The sequence below is a fragment of the Protopterus annectens genome, chromosome 1.part0 (genome assembly GCF_019279795.1).
Source record: "Protopterus annectens isolate FY-2018-M chromosome 1.part0, PAN1.0, whole genome shotgun sequence".
NCBI classification, from domain to species: Eukaryota; Metazoa; Chordata; order Ceratodontiformes; family Protopteridae; genus Protopterus; species Protopterus annectens.
In genome coordinates, this window is record NC_056725.1 from 1137681470 (window position 1) to 1137699445 (window position 17976).

General features: G+C 40.4%; 1 protein-coding gene across 1 annotated transcript in view; it reads left to right on the top strand.

The window, feature by feature from the left end:
• The window catches only part of CCNC (cyclin C), a 956952-nt gene that overhangs the window by 254844 nt on the left and 684132 nt on the right, over positions 1 to 17976 (top strand). The window contains exon 4 of the mRNA XM_044065080.1: positions 4633 to 4702. Coding sequence (XP_043921015.1) covers positions 4633 to 4702 — 70 coding nt within the window. The remainder of the gene's footprint in view (positions 1 to 4632; positions 4703 to 17976) is intronic.

Here is a 17976-nt window from a genome sequence, read left to right on the forward strand (position 1 = left end):
CAACTGTTGGTTGGCTTCACTTCAGGGAAAGAGGGGGAAGCCTATCTCCAAACAGATCCATTTCAAAATGGATATCTCACTTCATACAATTCTGCTACACTTTTCATGGATGGAAAAGCCTCTCCTAAATATATATCACATTCCACTAGGGCAGCCTCTACTTCCACTGCCTTCTTTAGAGAAGTACCCACCAAGGACATCCTGGAAGCTGCCACTTGGACCTCAGTCCACACCTTCACCAAACACTACCACCTGCCTCTGTTCTCTAGGGCTTGGGCAGCCTTTGTCTCTGCAGTCCTGCAAGGCATGCTAGCTCAATCCTAGGAATTTCATATTTCCATCCTCCCCTTCCTCAGCTTTGGGAATCCTTCCAAAAGTGATGACTGCAACAGTGAGACACAAAGAACACCGTAAAGTTGTGTACACTTACCATAAATGTAGATGTTTAAGTGTGTTCACTGTTGCAGTCCTATTTTCCCTCCCACCTTCCCCGTTTATCGTATCCTTTTTTGGAGTTTAACTGTCATTCTTGTGGCCTTGGGCCACCAGAGGCTCTTTAAAACATTTCCTTCAAGGGGCTCCGACAGGTTAGAGCAAGAAAAACTGATGTAATGGCACTGGCTGCTCTCCTTTATAACACTGATGACCTGACGCCAGTCCACAGGCGACAGCAGCCGACGCAGGGGAAAAGCTTGACTGTGGTATTCGGGCCAACCGAGGGCTACCCAGCAGGGATAACCCTCAAGTGATGACTGTAACAGTGAATACACTCGAACATCTACATTTATGGTAAGTGTACACAACTGTACTTTCTGTATATCTTTAGGGAAGGAGCAGCTGGGGAAGGCATTGGTATAGTTGCTTTGCATCATATTCATTTCTATAAGTCACAACTAAAACAGCATTCACATTGTTCTTACTGTACACTTGGTTGTCACTGTGCTAATATTTCTGTCTTTTTTAGGGCATGCTTCTTAACCATTTTGATTATATTTACTTTGGAACGAAGTCATGCAGCAACATTACTTTTTCTTTCTTTCTTTCTTTTCTTAGCCAGGGCTGAATATATCATGTAACCAGACCTCTTTTACAGCCACCCGTTGTCATTATCTTTAGTTATCCGTATATGCCCTGCACACTTAATGACAGTTCACACTTTTCCCATTCCAGGTTTGTCTAATTTTCTCCTTACATTGTTTTTCCCTACTTATGATTTGGTGTTGTCCAACCTCTCTCCCACAACTCCATCAGCAAATAGGCATACATGCTTAACAGTTTGCCTTGTGACAGTATTGTACTTGAATTTTACCAAGCTAAGTAGTACCTCTTCCTCTGTGTTAATTTTGTGATTCCACCAAAGGTGTTTTTTTTTTTTTTTGTTTTTGCTATTTACATTGTAGACAATTCTGAAGCCTTAGTGTATGAGCCACTTTAAAACCTTGCTGGTTAGCTATCCTGCAGAAGGTTTTAACTTGCCTTGGATATTGAAATCTTTCACTTAATTTTTGCTGGTGTACTATGGTCATCACACATTAGGTGTCCCCAAGCATACGTTGGACCTTTTTACAGTATGAACTAAGCAGCATAGTACAGGTCTGAATGCTTTAAATTCAGTTACCTGACAGTTTAATTCTTGGAGTGGGGCACTGTAGGTTTTTGAAAAACAAATGCATTAACTATATTCAGAAATGAGGTATCTAGAGGCTAAGATAGAGTGGAAAACAGCTTTGCTTGGCTGGAAGGGATAGAAACATGTACACCCCTTCTAACTTTCAGCTTCAGGGTTGCTGCACCTTTTAGGGTAAGGAGGAATTCCTCTTTGAAATGACCCTGGCAGGCTTTTTGAGTGGAAGTCCCTAAGCAACCATTTGGCCAACTTTTCTTTGACCCAAATAACTCACTGCTGGCTATTTAATTTTTTTATTCGTGGAACCTAATACTGAAGCCTTCCATTAAAAATGTTATTTTATCAAAGTTCTCAGTCTAATCCAAGTTCACTGAGTTTAGCTGCTGCTTCTTGCTGTTTTCACATATTTAGATGCTGTAGATACCCTTTCTCTTTATGTACTTTTTCCTTATGATGGTATATCTGAACAAACCTTGTTACAAATTGTTCCTGAATCATGGTGTCCTGCTGTAGTAATGTCCTTTCGTAAAGGCAGACCCATCACAGATCCTGGGAACTATAGACCCATCAGCTGTACAAGTCTTGTGTGCAAATCCATGGAGCATGTCATCACTGACCTGATAATTTGTGACATTAAAAATCTGACTAAGCTTGACTCACTGCAGTTTAGCTTTGTAAAAGGAAGGTCCTACCTGCTGAATCTCCTCAGTGTCTTTGTGGAGTTCATGGAAGCTGTTGACAGTGATTATATTGCTCATAACATAAATCCAATATGTTAAGATACCACATTAACAATACACCTTTAAGAGTTGACCCAGTTTGGGATTTGGGGCTTATGTGGACAGTGACCCAACTTTTGACCAACGTGTCCATTGTTGTAAGAAAGCCCTTCTATATCGCACAGTTTATAAACAAAGGGACTGTGTTTACATTAGAGATGCCATTGTCCCCCTTTACTCAGCCCTTATTAGGCCATCATTAAATATAATGCCCCCTTTGGCATGCATCTCTCCAGACACATGCAACAACTGGAACAATCCCAGAGATTCCTTACTAAAAGGGTACAAGGCCTTACTCTACATCGACTGACTCAAAGCCTTGTCACTATGGTTAGTATTCTACAGAATGTTTAGGTGCCCTGTGTCTGGCATCCTCTGTCCCAATGCTGATGGATGCACTATGGTTAGTATTCTACAGAATGTTTAGGTGCCCTGTGTCTGGCATCCTCTGTCCCAATGCTGATGGATTTCCTACACATAAGAAAGTCAAATGGCATCAAAATTACTCTGTCGAGGGATATAAATCTCTTATGCAACATCAACAGAACATTTTGAAGGGCTAGTATCTTGCAGAGGATACCTCTTCCCTGGAACAGATTCCACATCCACATAAAAGAAAGTTCATCCATGTCCATATTCAAGGGCAATTTGGATCTATGGAAATAGAATATTTACCCCATGACTGCCCCCTGTGCTAGTAATGGACAAATACAGTTCCTAAATGCACCTGCATGGGGCCCCTCAAATTCTCAATGGGATGATCCCCGTTATTCTTATTAGGGGTAATAAGTATCGACCATGGGATGGAAGACCAGTCTCTAACCAAATGGAATAGGTTACTTTGAGCACAAAAAGGGGAATTAAATAGGCTTGAAATTGTCTTCAACAGCAATTAGACTGGTACTTACCTATGAACCTGTAAGATGGAAAGTCAACTGGCTTTAGGATAGTGTGCACATCATGTGAGTGGGCAACTCCTCAGACAGGAAGTGATCATTGGTGACCCCCCCCCCTTCTCCAGGATCTGTATGAGGTGTCCTGTTGGCATCTGTTTTGCAGACCTCCAAACGGATAACAGTGATCTCTGGTTTGGTGAAGACTACAAGTTCGATGCAGTTGTCAAATACCATCTGGAGACACAAAACCTCCAAGAAGAATGAACTAAAATCAATTCCTGGTGCTTAGATATGCTTAAACTAAACACAAGGAAATGTAGCATCATCAGGAAGCAGAAACTCTCTATATCACACTGCATTGAAAACATTCCATTACTATGAGTCAGTAAATAGAGATATGTGCACTCAAGTTGATATCTCCATCTCATTTGACTGTTAAATGGCATCTGTAGCATGGAAACCCTTCTTTATTTCACAATTCATTGACCAAGGCATGTCTTCAAGAACCAAAGCGTTTTTATTTCCCTATATTCTGCCCGAGTCAAGACACACAGACTATGCTGCATCCTTTGGCATGTCTGTGTGTGGACACATTTAAAAAAAAATGCAGAGGTTCCTAACAAAAAGGATCACCGGTCTCAAATACCTTAGCTGACAGGAGAAACTGTAGTCATTGTCCTTATATTCATTGTTGTCCAGGCTCCTGAGAGGACACCTGTGCCCAGTTTACTGTGCCCTTAGGGATCCAGTTATTTTTTATCTCATTTTTCTGGACCGGTCAAACCATGCAAGCAGTACCAGAACTAGAGATCTGAACTTTCATCAAGGAATAAGTAAAGGTTAGGCAGAGTGAGAATGTCAGTCATCCAGTACCTCTCCTTGCTCTGGAGCAGACTCCCCTCAACATGACAAGCAATGCAGTTCTTTGTAATCCTTCAAATGAAGCTTGGGCAGCCAAACGGATGCCATTACATTTGTTCCTGGACTTAAAGGAGCTACCCTCTTTGCAAAAGGTGGTAGAGCCTAAGGGTGGGTTTTGGCAAGCAGCACCTGGCCTCTGGTCAGACTGGCCTGTATATCCTATGACCTGTGATCCTATTCATGTGCTTCTTGTGTTATTTTTTTATCAATATCTCTGTGTTAAAACAGTTCTTTGAATTCTGGAATTATCCTGGTATTGTAGGCCATGTTTCTCAAAAATCAAGGCCATTTAATTTGATTTGTTTTGATTTTTATGTTATGCCGTTGGTAGAGCTTTATTTTTGTTGTTTACAAATAAGAAGTGACAACCTTTGAAAACATGCATACGACTATTTTTTGTACTTTTCAGATACTCGCTTAAAAGTATAGATCCTGTTCTCATGGCACCTACCTGTGTATTTTTGGCATCCAAAGTAGAGGTACTGTACAAGCAATATGTTATCCAACGTGCATCTTAATATGTAGTTTTGTGATGTATACAGTTCATTTAATGCATTTTTAGAAATTATTTTTCCACGTTTGTCTTTATTCACTGTATAAAGTCTAGTACATTTTAAGAATCGGTGTTTGTGCACTTTTCTTTGATGCTAAGGAATCAGAAAGCTGTGGACCTTTTTCAAAAGAGTCACTGTAACAGTGAATTGTTATATTTGGATTGTATTCCACGTACTTTGTCTTCATCCAAGTTAGAATTTTATTAGCTGTGTGTTTCCAGATTGTTTTAGCTGGTGCTTTATTAGCCATTGTGTGTTCCCTTAGATGGTTTTAGCTGGCTGCTTACCAGCATTACATAGATTATGAAGTGGTATGCAACCCGCTGATGTAAAGCCAGTATTGCCAGGAACTTTCTTTAGTCCTTACTGCTGTAAGTGATTCACATTCCACAGCAGTGTTGTAGTAATTTCAGCTTTATAAGAGCTCACCCTAATTTACCATTTGTTTTTCTTCAGATATCTTAAGTTAAACTTCAAATAAATAGGAATCTATGATTGTAGTAGGGCTAGTACCATTTTTCTCTCATATTTCTGAGCTTACAACTATGTTTGCTGTTGTAACCCATTCTTTACAAGTATGGATAGTAAAGCATTAAGGAAAAAGCGGAATAAAATGATAGTTGTAGCAGAGATGAGTCTTCAAAGGAGGGCTGTCAGAGAATTTAAGGAATGAAAATGTTCCAGTGTTATGATGAGTTTATCATTTCTCAGATTCCTTAAACACAGGGGCGTGTAGTCATTTTCCGAAAGTAGTGGAGTCCTCTTCTAACTGGTGCTGCCAGAAATAATACATTAGCAGCACCTTTGTCATTACCTGTCCTGGTGTCCCCCAGGACTAGAATGGGTTTAGAGGTTTTGACAATGGCTCAGTGTAAAGATTAAAAATATTGTTATTTCTAATCAAACTGTGCCTTCCATTTTTTTAACCTGATTGGGCCCCTGAACTGCTTCAGCCTTCCTTTAAATATAAATCTTTGGTCTCATCATCTTGGTGTTAACAGTTTGTAATTTAAGACTCTTTAGTACAACTCCCAGAATAGTGTGACTGTGCATAAATACATGCTTGCATATACAAAGTCCAAGATTGCTATGTCTGGGAGTATTCCCTTTTCACCATTCTTAGAATTGGTATATGTAAGGAGCAATGGTATGGCAGATGCATGGGGCAAACAAAACTCTAAAGGAGAATGATTGGCAGCATGTGCTGTTCTCCTGTATTTCCTAGTTTTTTTCTTTAGTACAGAATTACAACAGGGAGCCTAACTCTGCAGGCACCCACATCAATAATTTTCATTGATCTGATGTGTCTTTGCGGCTAGAACACTGTCTTGTTGAAGGCACCAGAAGTAAGTGTAAAGGGGAATAGAGGAAAAGAGCAGGAAGTATGAAATATTTGTAGACAAACTGGTTTATAACTTGCATAAGCCTGATACTTCTACTTTTTCCTTATCTACACCTGAACAGAGTAGGCAATATGTGACCATGGTAACTTTCACTTTTGACAAGAATTCAGAGCTTCTAGATAAATGTTCCATTTTCCACTTGTAGAGCATTAGTTAGGGCACTTAATAAACACACACAGCCTGGTCTTTTCACGGTGGTAATATTGATATTGGAATAAAAAATGTTGTAGCTATAGTAAGTTCCTGCAGTGAAATTTGCATATGTTGTTAGTAACACTGTGGTTGGGGTTGCCATGTTGGGACTTGTCCTGGAAATACTTGCATGGCTTATAACTATAAATTTAATAGGACCTTCCTGTGTCTAGGAAATTCAGATCCCGTGTCCTAGCTGAAAATAATTATTTCCTTCGCTACTGCGTACTCCGTAGTGAATTTTTGAAATCTGCCATCTTGTTACACTCTCCATCACAGCTGCAATATTCGCTATCTACATGAGGAGAAATTCTTTGAAATCTGCTTGTGATATAAAAATAACTATGCAAACACTTCAAGCAAAAATCTTAACCTGGGTTTTGTGTGTTTTTAGTAAAGTCTGTGAGCTGCAGTGTAATTAACTTTTAAAGGAATACTGGCAAGCAGTTTAGTGAAAGTATAAGCTGCAAGTTAGAAATATATATTCATAAGAACTGCTTTGTAATATATGGGTACAACAGTTTTTTAGTATTAACATGGAATGTTAATAGCTTTACCGATGTAGACAAAAAGCAGAGAGGTATTATATTAAGAAGTTTAGGGTGCGCATTGCATTGTTACAGGAAAGTCACTTGTGTATAAATGAGCATGTGAGTGTGACAGAAATGGATTTCAGGGTAGACATTCAGCAAAATGTCAATGAAAAAGGAAAAGCTCAAGTTATGAAAGTTCAAAATAGCTAAACTTGTGCAGTGTCTTGTATAGATATTTAAGAGGAGATCATAATCTGGTATATAAGGTTGATATGGACAACTCCCTCTGGCAATGCTTGAAGTTATCATAATTTTAGTAGAGAAGTAAAGTATATAGCAACCTTTGTAGGAATGACAGATCTACTCATTCTTGTGAAAGAATAGCTGATGCCTGGAGTACACTTCCAAAATATATTAAAGCAAATGCTAGTTTACATATTTTTAAGAACAGCCTGAACACTTATTATGGGAATAAATTTAGTGTATTGGTAGGCTAGAAGGGCATTATTCCTTGCAACCGAAATATTTTATTTAAGGGTTGTGATAATACTGATTGTGTGAGGGGGCTCCAGTAGTCGTAGAAAAGAATGAAAGGCAATGATGGTAGATTTGTGGTCATAAGAGATTATGTTCAGGAGAGGAGGATTACACTTGCACGTGTTTTATATTCTGCCTAAAACTACTATTATGGAGCTTATGGGAATTTTGGTTGAAATAAAATTGCTTCAGGGAACATTTGTGTGGTGACTGGAACCTGATTTGAAATACTGAAGTTGTATTGGGGGGATCTAGATTGGAGAATATAATAAAGGGGGCATATGTATTTAATTGAGAGGTTTAGATCAATCCAATAGCTATGTCAGATCATGAACCAATAAAAGGTAATATAAAGAACCACTGTAAGTAAAAATAAGACATTGGCATTGTTAGAGAGAAACTTTAAGGAATGGGTAGTGAATATGATTCTGTAGTTATAAGGGAAGACAGAAACAGCTTTAGAAAGGATAGTGAGTGGGGTAAAATGAAAATGGAGTTTAAAAACAGGGTAGAAATAAGAGATGGAGATATGAGAATAAAGCAATATGAATTTACAAAGGTTAAAACATTGCAGAAGGGGACTCTGTACAAGACGATGAGGAACTGTAGAGTGCTGAAGGGACAATAAGAGAGCATTTGAGTAATGTGCATTAGTTTAGAAAGCCTGCTGTTAAGTGACTGTGAAAATGTTCAACAGAGTGACTTGGAGAGCAGAAATAGAAAGTGTTGCAGCCAAACTTTGGGAGCCTGTGACTAAGAATTAGCCAAAGATCCTGTATATTAGAGAGATTTCAGAAATTTCATGAACATTTGTATAAAGCAGCAGAATGGGGAACAAAGACAAGGCACAAATGGAAATATTTATGGACAATTTTGTTGTATGCCAAGATTACCGGTAGATTAGTCTAAACATGTTAATAGCAAAGACAGAAAATAATGAAATAAAAAGTGATACATACTCTGTCAACAGGAATATGTCCAGGAACAGGTGTTATTTCTGTGGAAATGTGGCAGGTAGGAGGGAAGAAAGTGATACAGATGTAAAAGGCTTTGTCTAACCATATATTTAAAGAGGAGTTAACAGTATTTTGGAAGAAAGCTGTGCTGGCTGCGCTGGCTGCATTACCCAAAGGGCATAATAGCCCTTTAGATCAGTGTTGTGTCGACCCATTTTACTTTTAAACCACAGGTATAAAGTGGTTGTCTGTCCTTGCTTAAGAGAGGGTAACGGAAAATATTTCCATTTGGATAGAATGCACGCTTAGATTAGTTTTACAAGATTTTCCTAGAATTTTGAAAGATACAGCTGGATTTTTACAATCATTGGGCACATATTTATGGGAGAGTCATGTAACCTGCTGTATGTTTGTTACCTTGGATGTAAAAAAAAATCTGTTCACGGTTATTGATAACCAATATGGTAGTGCAGCTATAAGTGAGATACTCGTAAGAAAACAGGCATCCATATAGATGAAAATATTCGTCTATGTCCCCTATTGAGATTGTTACTGGAAAATGTCTTTCTCAGTCAGGGGAATTATTATTGCCAGAAACAAGGTATAGCAATGGGGGACGCCCTGCGCAAATTCGTATGCCAACTTGGTTTTGGCATACTGGGAAGACATGGTAATATTTGATTCTGTGCATGAGTGGAAAGATAAACTGTCTTTCTATAATAAATTTGTAAACTATGTCTTTTTTCTGTGGAAAGGCACTGTAACTGAATTGAAACTCTTTTTGTTGCATATTTAGAATCGACTACAAACTTTTTCAGATTTTCGTTGAATTATTCCAGTACCAGTATTGAATATTTAGATGTTCTAGTTACAAAAAAAGTGAATGGGGCTATAGATACATCGCTATATAGAAAGCCATGTTGGACTAGTATGCTCAGTTTTGATAGTATGCATCCCAGATATGTCTTTCAAAACATAGTCAAGGGACAGATTTGCAGAGCATCTAGGATATGTACCAGTGAGGACTCCTTTTGCCAGGAGCTAAACTCCTTAGAGAACAACTTACAAAAAAGGGGCTATACTAAAGAAGTATTGGACAATGAACTAAAAAATAGTAAATATCACAGGGCTAATAAAGCCAAACCATGGCTATACAGGGGAAAGGAGCAACCAAGTAGTGGTAATACTCAAGAGAATAGGAACATCACGGAGATGCAGATGAGTTTAACTTACAGTAGTGACATAGGTGATATATGCAATATTATTAGAAATAACTGGAGAATTATGTTGACAGATGATAGTATAGCTAAAATTGTAGGGACACAGCCCAAGTTCATTTTTAAAAGAAATAAGAACTTGAAAGACATTTCATGTTATGAACCTTTTTTTAACTAGCTATAAGGGATATCATACTGAGAAGGGCACATTCCCATGTAAACACTGTAAAGCCTATACACATATTTTGCAAGTTAATTGTTTTTCCCATCCTACAACTAACAAGACTTATTTCCTGAATGCAAATGCTGATTGTAATACTCAAAATGTTGTTTATATTGCCAGTTGCCAGCAGTGTGCCATGTATTATGTGGGAAAAACTAATTGTAGGCTTAGACAGGATTTTTAAACATTTATCTGATATAAGGCTAAAGAATGAGCATAATGCAGTATATAAGCGTATAGCAATGCATAGGGATCATGTGTTTGTGTTTATGGTTATTTATATTAAGAGTCAAACAATGGGGGACTTGAAGAATGAAACTGAATATAAGGAGAATGCAATGGATTCTTAGACTGGGAGCTGATAAAGCCCCAGAATTGAATGAGGCGGTCCCTTTAAAACCAGCCTTAGTAAAAAGGAGGGTAAAATATTGAATCTCATTGGTTACTGTGTACTATAATAGAAAGAATGTTTTTAGTTAATCATCTGATGAAGGCACTTACCCGAAAGCACTTAGGATATTGTTTTATCCCATTTTAATCAAAGTAATATTGTTTTATCTTCAGCGTGGTGGTTACTGCCTTACATTTTGGTTTGTTCATCTTTGGATTTTGGCAGTACCTTTAGTGGAGGAGGTCATTATTTATTTTTTACTTTGCTTAAGAGAATGGCAGAGATGTTGCCAAAATAGATAACTATGGTCAATGCAGTTTTGTGGAGGGAAGCAAACCGTCTTAACATTACAATAATGATCCTGAGAGAAATTGAATGTAAGAAAATAACCTCTGCTGTTTGTCACTCTTGATGCAGACAAAGCATTTGATAGTTGAAATTTTATGAATATGACAACCTGTAGAATAATAGGGTTAATAAGGTTGTATGAGGGGTGTGGAACCGAGCTGTGCTTGAACAGAGGAGCTAGGCAGGGATGCCCTTTTTCCCTTTGTAATATTTTGAGTTGTTAGGAAAGAAAATAAGGGATTCACAAATTCAAGGGTATAACTGGTATGGTAGTCAAGCAAAGTTAGCTTTACTTGCAGATGTTATTTTGTACCCAATAAATCCAGAAAATGACATTTTAGTATTGCTGAACATTTTTGAGATGGTTTAAAATCTTTTTTAATGGAATGTAAAATGAAGATTAAACAAAGGCTATAATGTTAAACTATGTATCCAGACATGAATTGGTTCAGCAGTGCCCACACTTGTGAAGACAAAAGATGTATTATTTAGGTGCAAGGATTAAAAGGATTCTCTTAAGCAGCTAATAAGTGTGTGTGAAAATTACTAAGAAGTAAATACAAAAATTGAGAAAGTGGAAGGTCTTGATTATGGATTATATACAGGTCAGGTATTTTTTAATTATTTAATTTATTTAATCAACCAAAGGAGATGTTCTGGATGACTATTAATAAAGCGTTGGAGAACTTTATTTGGCAGGGAAGAGGGCAAGAGCTTAGTGAGAATAGGATGATTTCCCCATAGAAAACGTGGTTTGGGGGTACCTGATTTGAAGGGGCACTTTAAAGCTATGCAGATGTCCTTCAAGAATGCAACTGCAGTCCTTACATATGGGTTGTCCTGCCTCAGGCAGCCCTCGGTCGGCCGGATTCCAAAGTCTGGGTCCGACGTCGGCTGATGTCGCCTCCTCCCCGACGTCAGAGCGGCTGGGGTATAAAAGCATCAGCCGACGCCATCTTCCTCAGTCTTTCTTGCCACGCGGTGCTCAAAGCAGAAGCAGTTCGCAAGTGCCGGTCGGTCAGCTCCTGTGTTTTGCGTATCCGAAGTCATCAAAAAAGCTAAGTACCCCGTTGGGGATCTTTTTTCTTGCCTCAGCCGATGTCGGAAAAAAATGAAAAAGTTAATAACTGTTTGTCTTGTGGTAAACAAATACCTCATAAGGACTTCCATTCTTACTGCCTCCCCTGCCTTGGCCCAGACCACGACGTCTCGGCCTGTGCTGCCTGTGCTTGCTTCAATAAGCGCACCCTCAGGCGCCGGGCAGAGTTTGCTGAAGACTTTTTTGGCGATAAATTCTCTTATACCATGCCGTCGGAACAACCGACACCTCATATTTCCAAAAAACGGAAGGACCGGGTCCGACTTCCTCGGCCCGCGACTTCCACCGACACCACACCAAAAATTACAGTGAGTGCATCGGTCTCTTCTGAGGCGGTTGTGCCACCGCTATGGACCGACGACACCGTTTTACCAATCACTCCGGCACCGGAGCCTGCGCCGGTGCCGGTGGTTGATTTTCCTCCAGATTCTGAAGCCCAAGATTTGCCTGAGACCATACCAGTGGACAAGGTTACTCCAGCACGTGGGGCAGCTAGGCCCCCTATGTCTATGTCTATCAAGGCCTACACACGTGCTAAGGCTGCTAGCCAGGCTAAGTCTCACCCTCCTAAAGCTTTGCCTCAGCCCACTACTGATAAACAAATCATGTCTTTAGCTGCAGATTTAATTTCTTTAATCAGAGGCTCCCAGGCCCATCCTGACAGAGGATCTCAGCCACCTTCTGACAAAAGGCCCAGGGTTGAGCATACAGACACCCTTTCTTCTGATGAAGCCTCTGGTCACTCTGATCACTCAGATACCCAGGAAGAGTCCTTCCAGGCCTACGAGGATTCAGATGCGGAGGATTCTATCCCCTCTGCCTCTCCTCCTGAGGATATTTCTTTTGGGGAAATTCTCCACTCCATGAGAGAGCACTTTCAGTGGCAAGGCCAGGAATTCTCCGATTCCAGGAAACTGCTTCGTACCTTCCTTAAGCTTCCCCAACACAGGCCTTTAGCTATCCCTCCACTGCTAGATGTTCTGGATGATGTGTACTCCGATTCAAGTGCTTCTCCTGATTCTCTCCCCCCTGCTCCTGTCAAGCCGGACAGATACTACAGGGTTCCTGAAACTCACAAACATTTCTTTAAGGCCCATGCTGTTGATCTAGAAACAATTTCCCAGGGGCCCAAAGGGGTGACAAAATCCACGGCCAAGAATCCTTTGCCCTCAGACAGGGAAGCTAGGTCTCTGGGGAGGTGGGGCAAAAAAGTTTATACCTCAACCACACTTGCCATGAGAGCCCTCAATTGCCTTTTTTATATGTTTCAGTATCAGGATTTCTTGATGGATGATTTGCAGAAAAAGTTAGCCTCTCCTGAGCCTTTAGATAGAAAGGCCTTGCAGGATGTGGTTCACAACACACAGCAGGTTAGCAATCATTTTCTTCAGTGTGGATATGATGCATTGGAAGCTTCATGTAGGGCAGCTATGACAGGGGCCGTCATGCGTGTAGACATGCATGGTTAAAAGAACAGCCATTACCAGATCATGTTAAAGCAAAGCTTCTAGATGCACCTCTGAAAAAACACAAGCTATTTGGTGCTAATGCTCAGGATGTGTTGAAATCAATTGAGGAAAAGGCTAAATCAGTGCAAACAGTCAAGGATTTCCTCCAGGTTCAGCCTCCTAGGTTCAGCAGGAATTGGCCTTCTAAAAACTGGTCCTTTCCGGACACTGACAAGTTTCAAAGGGGAAAAAACAGGCGTGCCCGAGGAAGAGGGCAATACAGAGGCTCCTACAAGGGACGCCAATGGCAACCGACTAATCAGAGAGGTGGCGCAGGGACTTCCCCTGCCCCACAGGGACAATCACAATGACTTGCCTTTGACAATGCCGACCAAGGCTCAAAGAGAAGCACCTTTAGGCGGAAAATTATCCTTATTTTCAAAAAATTGGCACATCTTAAAGGACAAATGGATTCTGGACATAATAGACCAAGGCTACAGGTTCCACTTCCATACTTTACCAACAAGACAAGGCATGCCAAACCTGCCACAAAATCAAAGGGCAGAGGCATTCGAACAAGTTTCAAAGCTGAGACAAATCAAAGCAATAGAAAAGGTTCCTCCTCAGGAACAAGGTCAGGGATTTTACTCAAGACTGTTCCTTGTTCCAAGAAAAGAAAAGCAATGGAGACCTATACTGGACTTGTCCGCTCTAAACACTTTTCTCATTGTACCAAAAATTCAAAATGCTGACGCTACAGCAACTCCTTCCCATGCTGGGCAAGGGGTCTTGGCTGGTTACTCTGGACCTCAAGGAGGCATACCTGCATGTCCCTATCAGACACAGTTGCAGAAGATACCTCAGATTTTTAGCAGGGTCAGAGCATTATCAATTCTCAGCATTGCCTTTTGGCTTATCTACTGCGCCCAGAGTATTCACAAAATGCCTGGCATCAGTAATTGCACACTGCAGACTCCAGGGGATACAAATATACCCTTACCTGGATGACTGCCTTATACAAGCGGACAGCAAGCAAGCCTTGACAAAAAACTTGAATTATGTCATTCACTTACTACAGGCTTTGGGATACACAGTCAACTTACAAAAATCAAGACTACTGCCATCCCAACAAATAACTTTTCTATGAGCCAAACTAGACACAGAATCACAAATGGCTTACCTCACAGAAGAGAAGCAAGAACAATTACCACATTACTTCAAAAGCCTAGCAAAGCTCACCCAGATGACTGCAAGGAAATTCCTGCAGGCCCTGGGTTTCATGGCATCTTGCATTCTACTGATTCCACTGGCAAGACTACACATGAGAAAATTACAATGGTACCTAAAAAGTTTATGGTGTCAACACAGCCACAACTTAGAAGCAATTATCCCACTCATTCCATGTCTACAAAGGGAATTTTTGTGGTGGGCCCAAGCAAGCCAGTTAAACAAAGGTATACCTTTCAACGAGCCTCAAACAAGCCAAACCATTACAACAGACGCCTCAGACCATGGATGGGGGGCGCACTTGGAGGGCAGATGTATTCAAGGGCAGTGTTCTCCCCAGGAAGTACATCTGCACATCAATCAAAAAGAGATGTTAGCAGTAATGCATGCAATTGAGGCCTTTGGAAAATATCTTCAACAAGGTCATCTACTAATAAAGACAGACAACACCACTGTTATGTGGTACATAAACAAGCAGGGAGGTACTCATTCTTACCCCCTTTGCAGACTAACAATGACTCTTTGGGAAAAATCCCTGAAACTGAACATACAGCTACAATCCCAGTTTGTTCCGGGCAGGGACAATGTTCTAGCGGACAGTCTAAGCAGAAACATCCTGGATCCACACGAATGGATGTTGCATCCAGACATTTTTGCACAAATAACTTCTGCATGGGGGAGGCCGGACATAGATCTCTTTGCCTCCCACCTCAATCATCATCTGAAAAAGTTCTGCTCGAGGTCACACCATCCACAAGCCTGGAAAATAGATGCTCTCTCATTCAGCTGGAACTCTCTTAACAATCTATGCATTCCCACCTCTACCATTGATGACCAAGGTGTTACTGAAGATCAAAGCGGAGCAACCGAAAGGCATCTTAATAGCTCCAGATTGGCCAAGGCAGCACTGGTATCCATTACTAAGGAGCATAACTTGCACCAAACCGTGGCCCCTGCCTCAATGGTCTCCACTCTTGACTCAGCACAATTACAGGACGGTTCATCCCAACCTGAAAACTCTGCAGCTGACAGCTTGGAGGGTCCCATGATTTCTCCCCATATCTCTCTCTCCAAGGAAGTTCAACAGATATTGGAAGCGCGCAGACCTTCCACCAGAAAAACTTATTCAGCCAAATGGAAGAGATTCAACATCTGGAATACCAACAAGGGACAGGATGCATCAGTAATGAGCATCCCACAGATATTGGAATACTTGGCAGACATGCATAATGGACTTTCCTATTCTTCCATAAAAATACACGCTTCAGCAATTTCAGCAAGATACAACACTGATCCACCTGTGTTTTCACATCCTTTGCTAAGACAATTTCTAAGAGGGGTAAAGAATATCAAACCTCCCAGAAAACCACCAGTGCCTGCATGGGACCTCAATTTCGTGTTGGAAAAATTAACTCTTCCTCCCTTTGAACCAGCATCATCTTCAGAATTGCAATTTTTTTCCTGGAAAACAGTTTTCCTGTTGGCAATAACCTCAGCAAGAAGAGTTTCGGAGATACAGGCCCTCATGGCAGTACCTCCATTCCTCATTTTTCATCAGGACAGGGTTTCTTTAAGAACCAATCCTTCTTTTATGCCAAAAGTGATATCCAGGGTGTCTCTAAATCAAGCAATTCACCTGCCTACTTTCTTCCCCAACCCTCAAAATAAAGGGGAAAAGCTACTGCACACTTTGGACATTCACAGACAACTACGCTACTACTTGGACAGAACAAAGGCCAACAGAAAATCTGACCAACTATTTGTAGCTTACGCTCCTGGAGTGCAAGGAAAAGCAATTTCCAAACAAACAATTTTAAAAATGGATTGGGCATTGCATCAGATTCTGTTATTCGTTCCATGGAAAGGGTGTGCCAGCCAATGTCAGGCCACACTCCACCAGAGCTACAGCCACCTCCACAGCCTTCCTAAGAGGGGTGGCTACAAAGGACATTCTAGAAGTTGCTACATGGAGCTCCGTGCATACATTTTCCAAGCACTACAACCTCCCTTTATATTCCAGATCCAGAGCAGGCTTTGCTTCGGCAGTCCTGCAGGGCATTTTAGCTACACTATCCTTATCTTAGAGCCTACCACCCCCAGCTTGGCTATGGTATTCAACCCATATGTAAGGACTGCAGTTGCATTCTTGAAGGACATAGTACAGTTTTGTACCTACCATAAATGTAGATGTCCGATAGATATGCAACTGCAGTCAGGTTTTCCCTCCCTCCTACCCCTCTGTGTATTGGGTCCACTTCCCTCCTTTTATATTTAGCTGGGGATATCTGTTATGGTGTATCTGTTTATTGCTATTGTGTATGTTTGGAATTTTTTATCCAGTTCTAAATTTAGCCTTCCTTGGAGGGCACCTGGCATCTGGGGCAAGAAACACTGAGGAAGATGGCGTCAGCTCATGCTTTTATACCCCAGACGCGTCGACGTCGTACCCAGACTTTGGAATCCGGCCAACCGAGGGCTGCCTGAGGCAGGACAACCCATATGTAAGGACTGCAGTTGCATATCTATCGGACATCTACATTTATGGTAGGTACAAAACTGTACTTTAAGGCTCGCATACACAACTCAAGTAGAAGGTTATGAATGCAAGTGGAAAAATTGTGACAAAATGGATGTGTGGTATTCAGAGATGGAGAGTAAGATTTTGGATACAATATCTTAAGGAGAATAGTAAGGTAGTTAAGAACTGAGCCAGCACAGGAATGGAGAAAGGAACAATTACCACTAGAGCTTTCTACAAATGGGGTTATAGAAAGCAGGCAAGAGGGAGATGGAATTTACTGGAAGAAATAAGCAAAAGGAGCAAAGATATTGGAAGCGAATAACTTTTTTTTTGGGAGGGGGGGGTAATAGAGATGAGGCTAAGCTGGAGATTGAACTGCAAGTTTAGAGATCTCCTCCCGTATGACAGATTAACAACAAAAGTATAATGTGGAAGGGATTGGGGAGTGTTAAGTGAAATAACTGCTTTGGTTAAGTTTTTAGTTGAGTCTAGAACAAAAAATGTTGTTAAAAAGGGAAATTACGAGGTTGTATAAAATACTGTGTGGTAACTGTGAGAAATCAATCAGAGGTTGAAAACAATTGTGAAAAGGGAATAAAAATGCAGTTCACAAAAGAATAATGGGAAGTAATATATCTAGGGCTGTCAAGTGTGCAAAAAAGTCCAGAGGGTATATTTTTGCATTGAAGTATTTGCATGGTTATATTTGTACCTTAAGTACATGTTAGATTATTTTTGTTCTGGTAGATAACTAATACTTTAGGTGTGGTAAAAAAGAGAACGGTAATTGTGAATATGTTTTTGGAACTGTAATGAGTTGGCGATTTTAAAAATTCTCTACAGATTGCTTTGACAGAAATGTTGTGGGAACAAATGATAGGAACCAAGGAAATTATTTTTAAGCTATGATGTAGAATACAAATTGCCTAAGTATATATGGCATTGCTAAGCTTAATGCTATTGTCTGCAGTTACTAGAAAATGGATATTAAAACTATACCAAACATAAGTTAAATATAAAGAAGATACAAGAACTAGATGTGGGATCTTTAGAAAAGGGAAGGAGCAAATTTCTTTTATAAAGAAATTTTATCAGTTGCAGTCA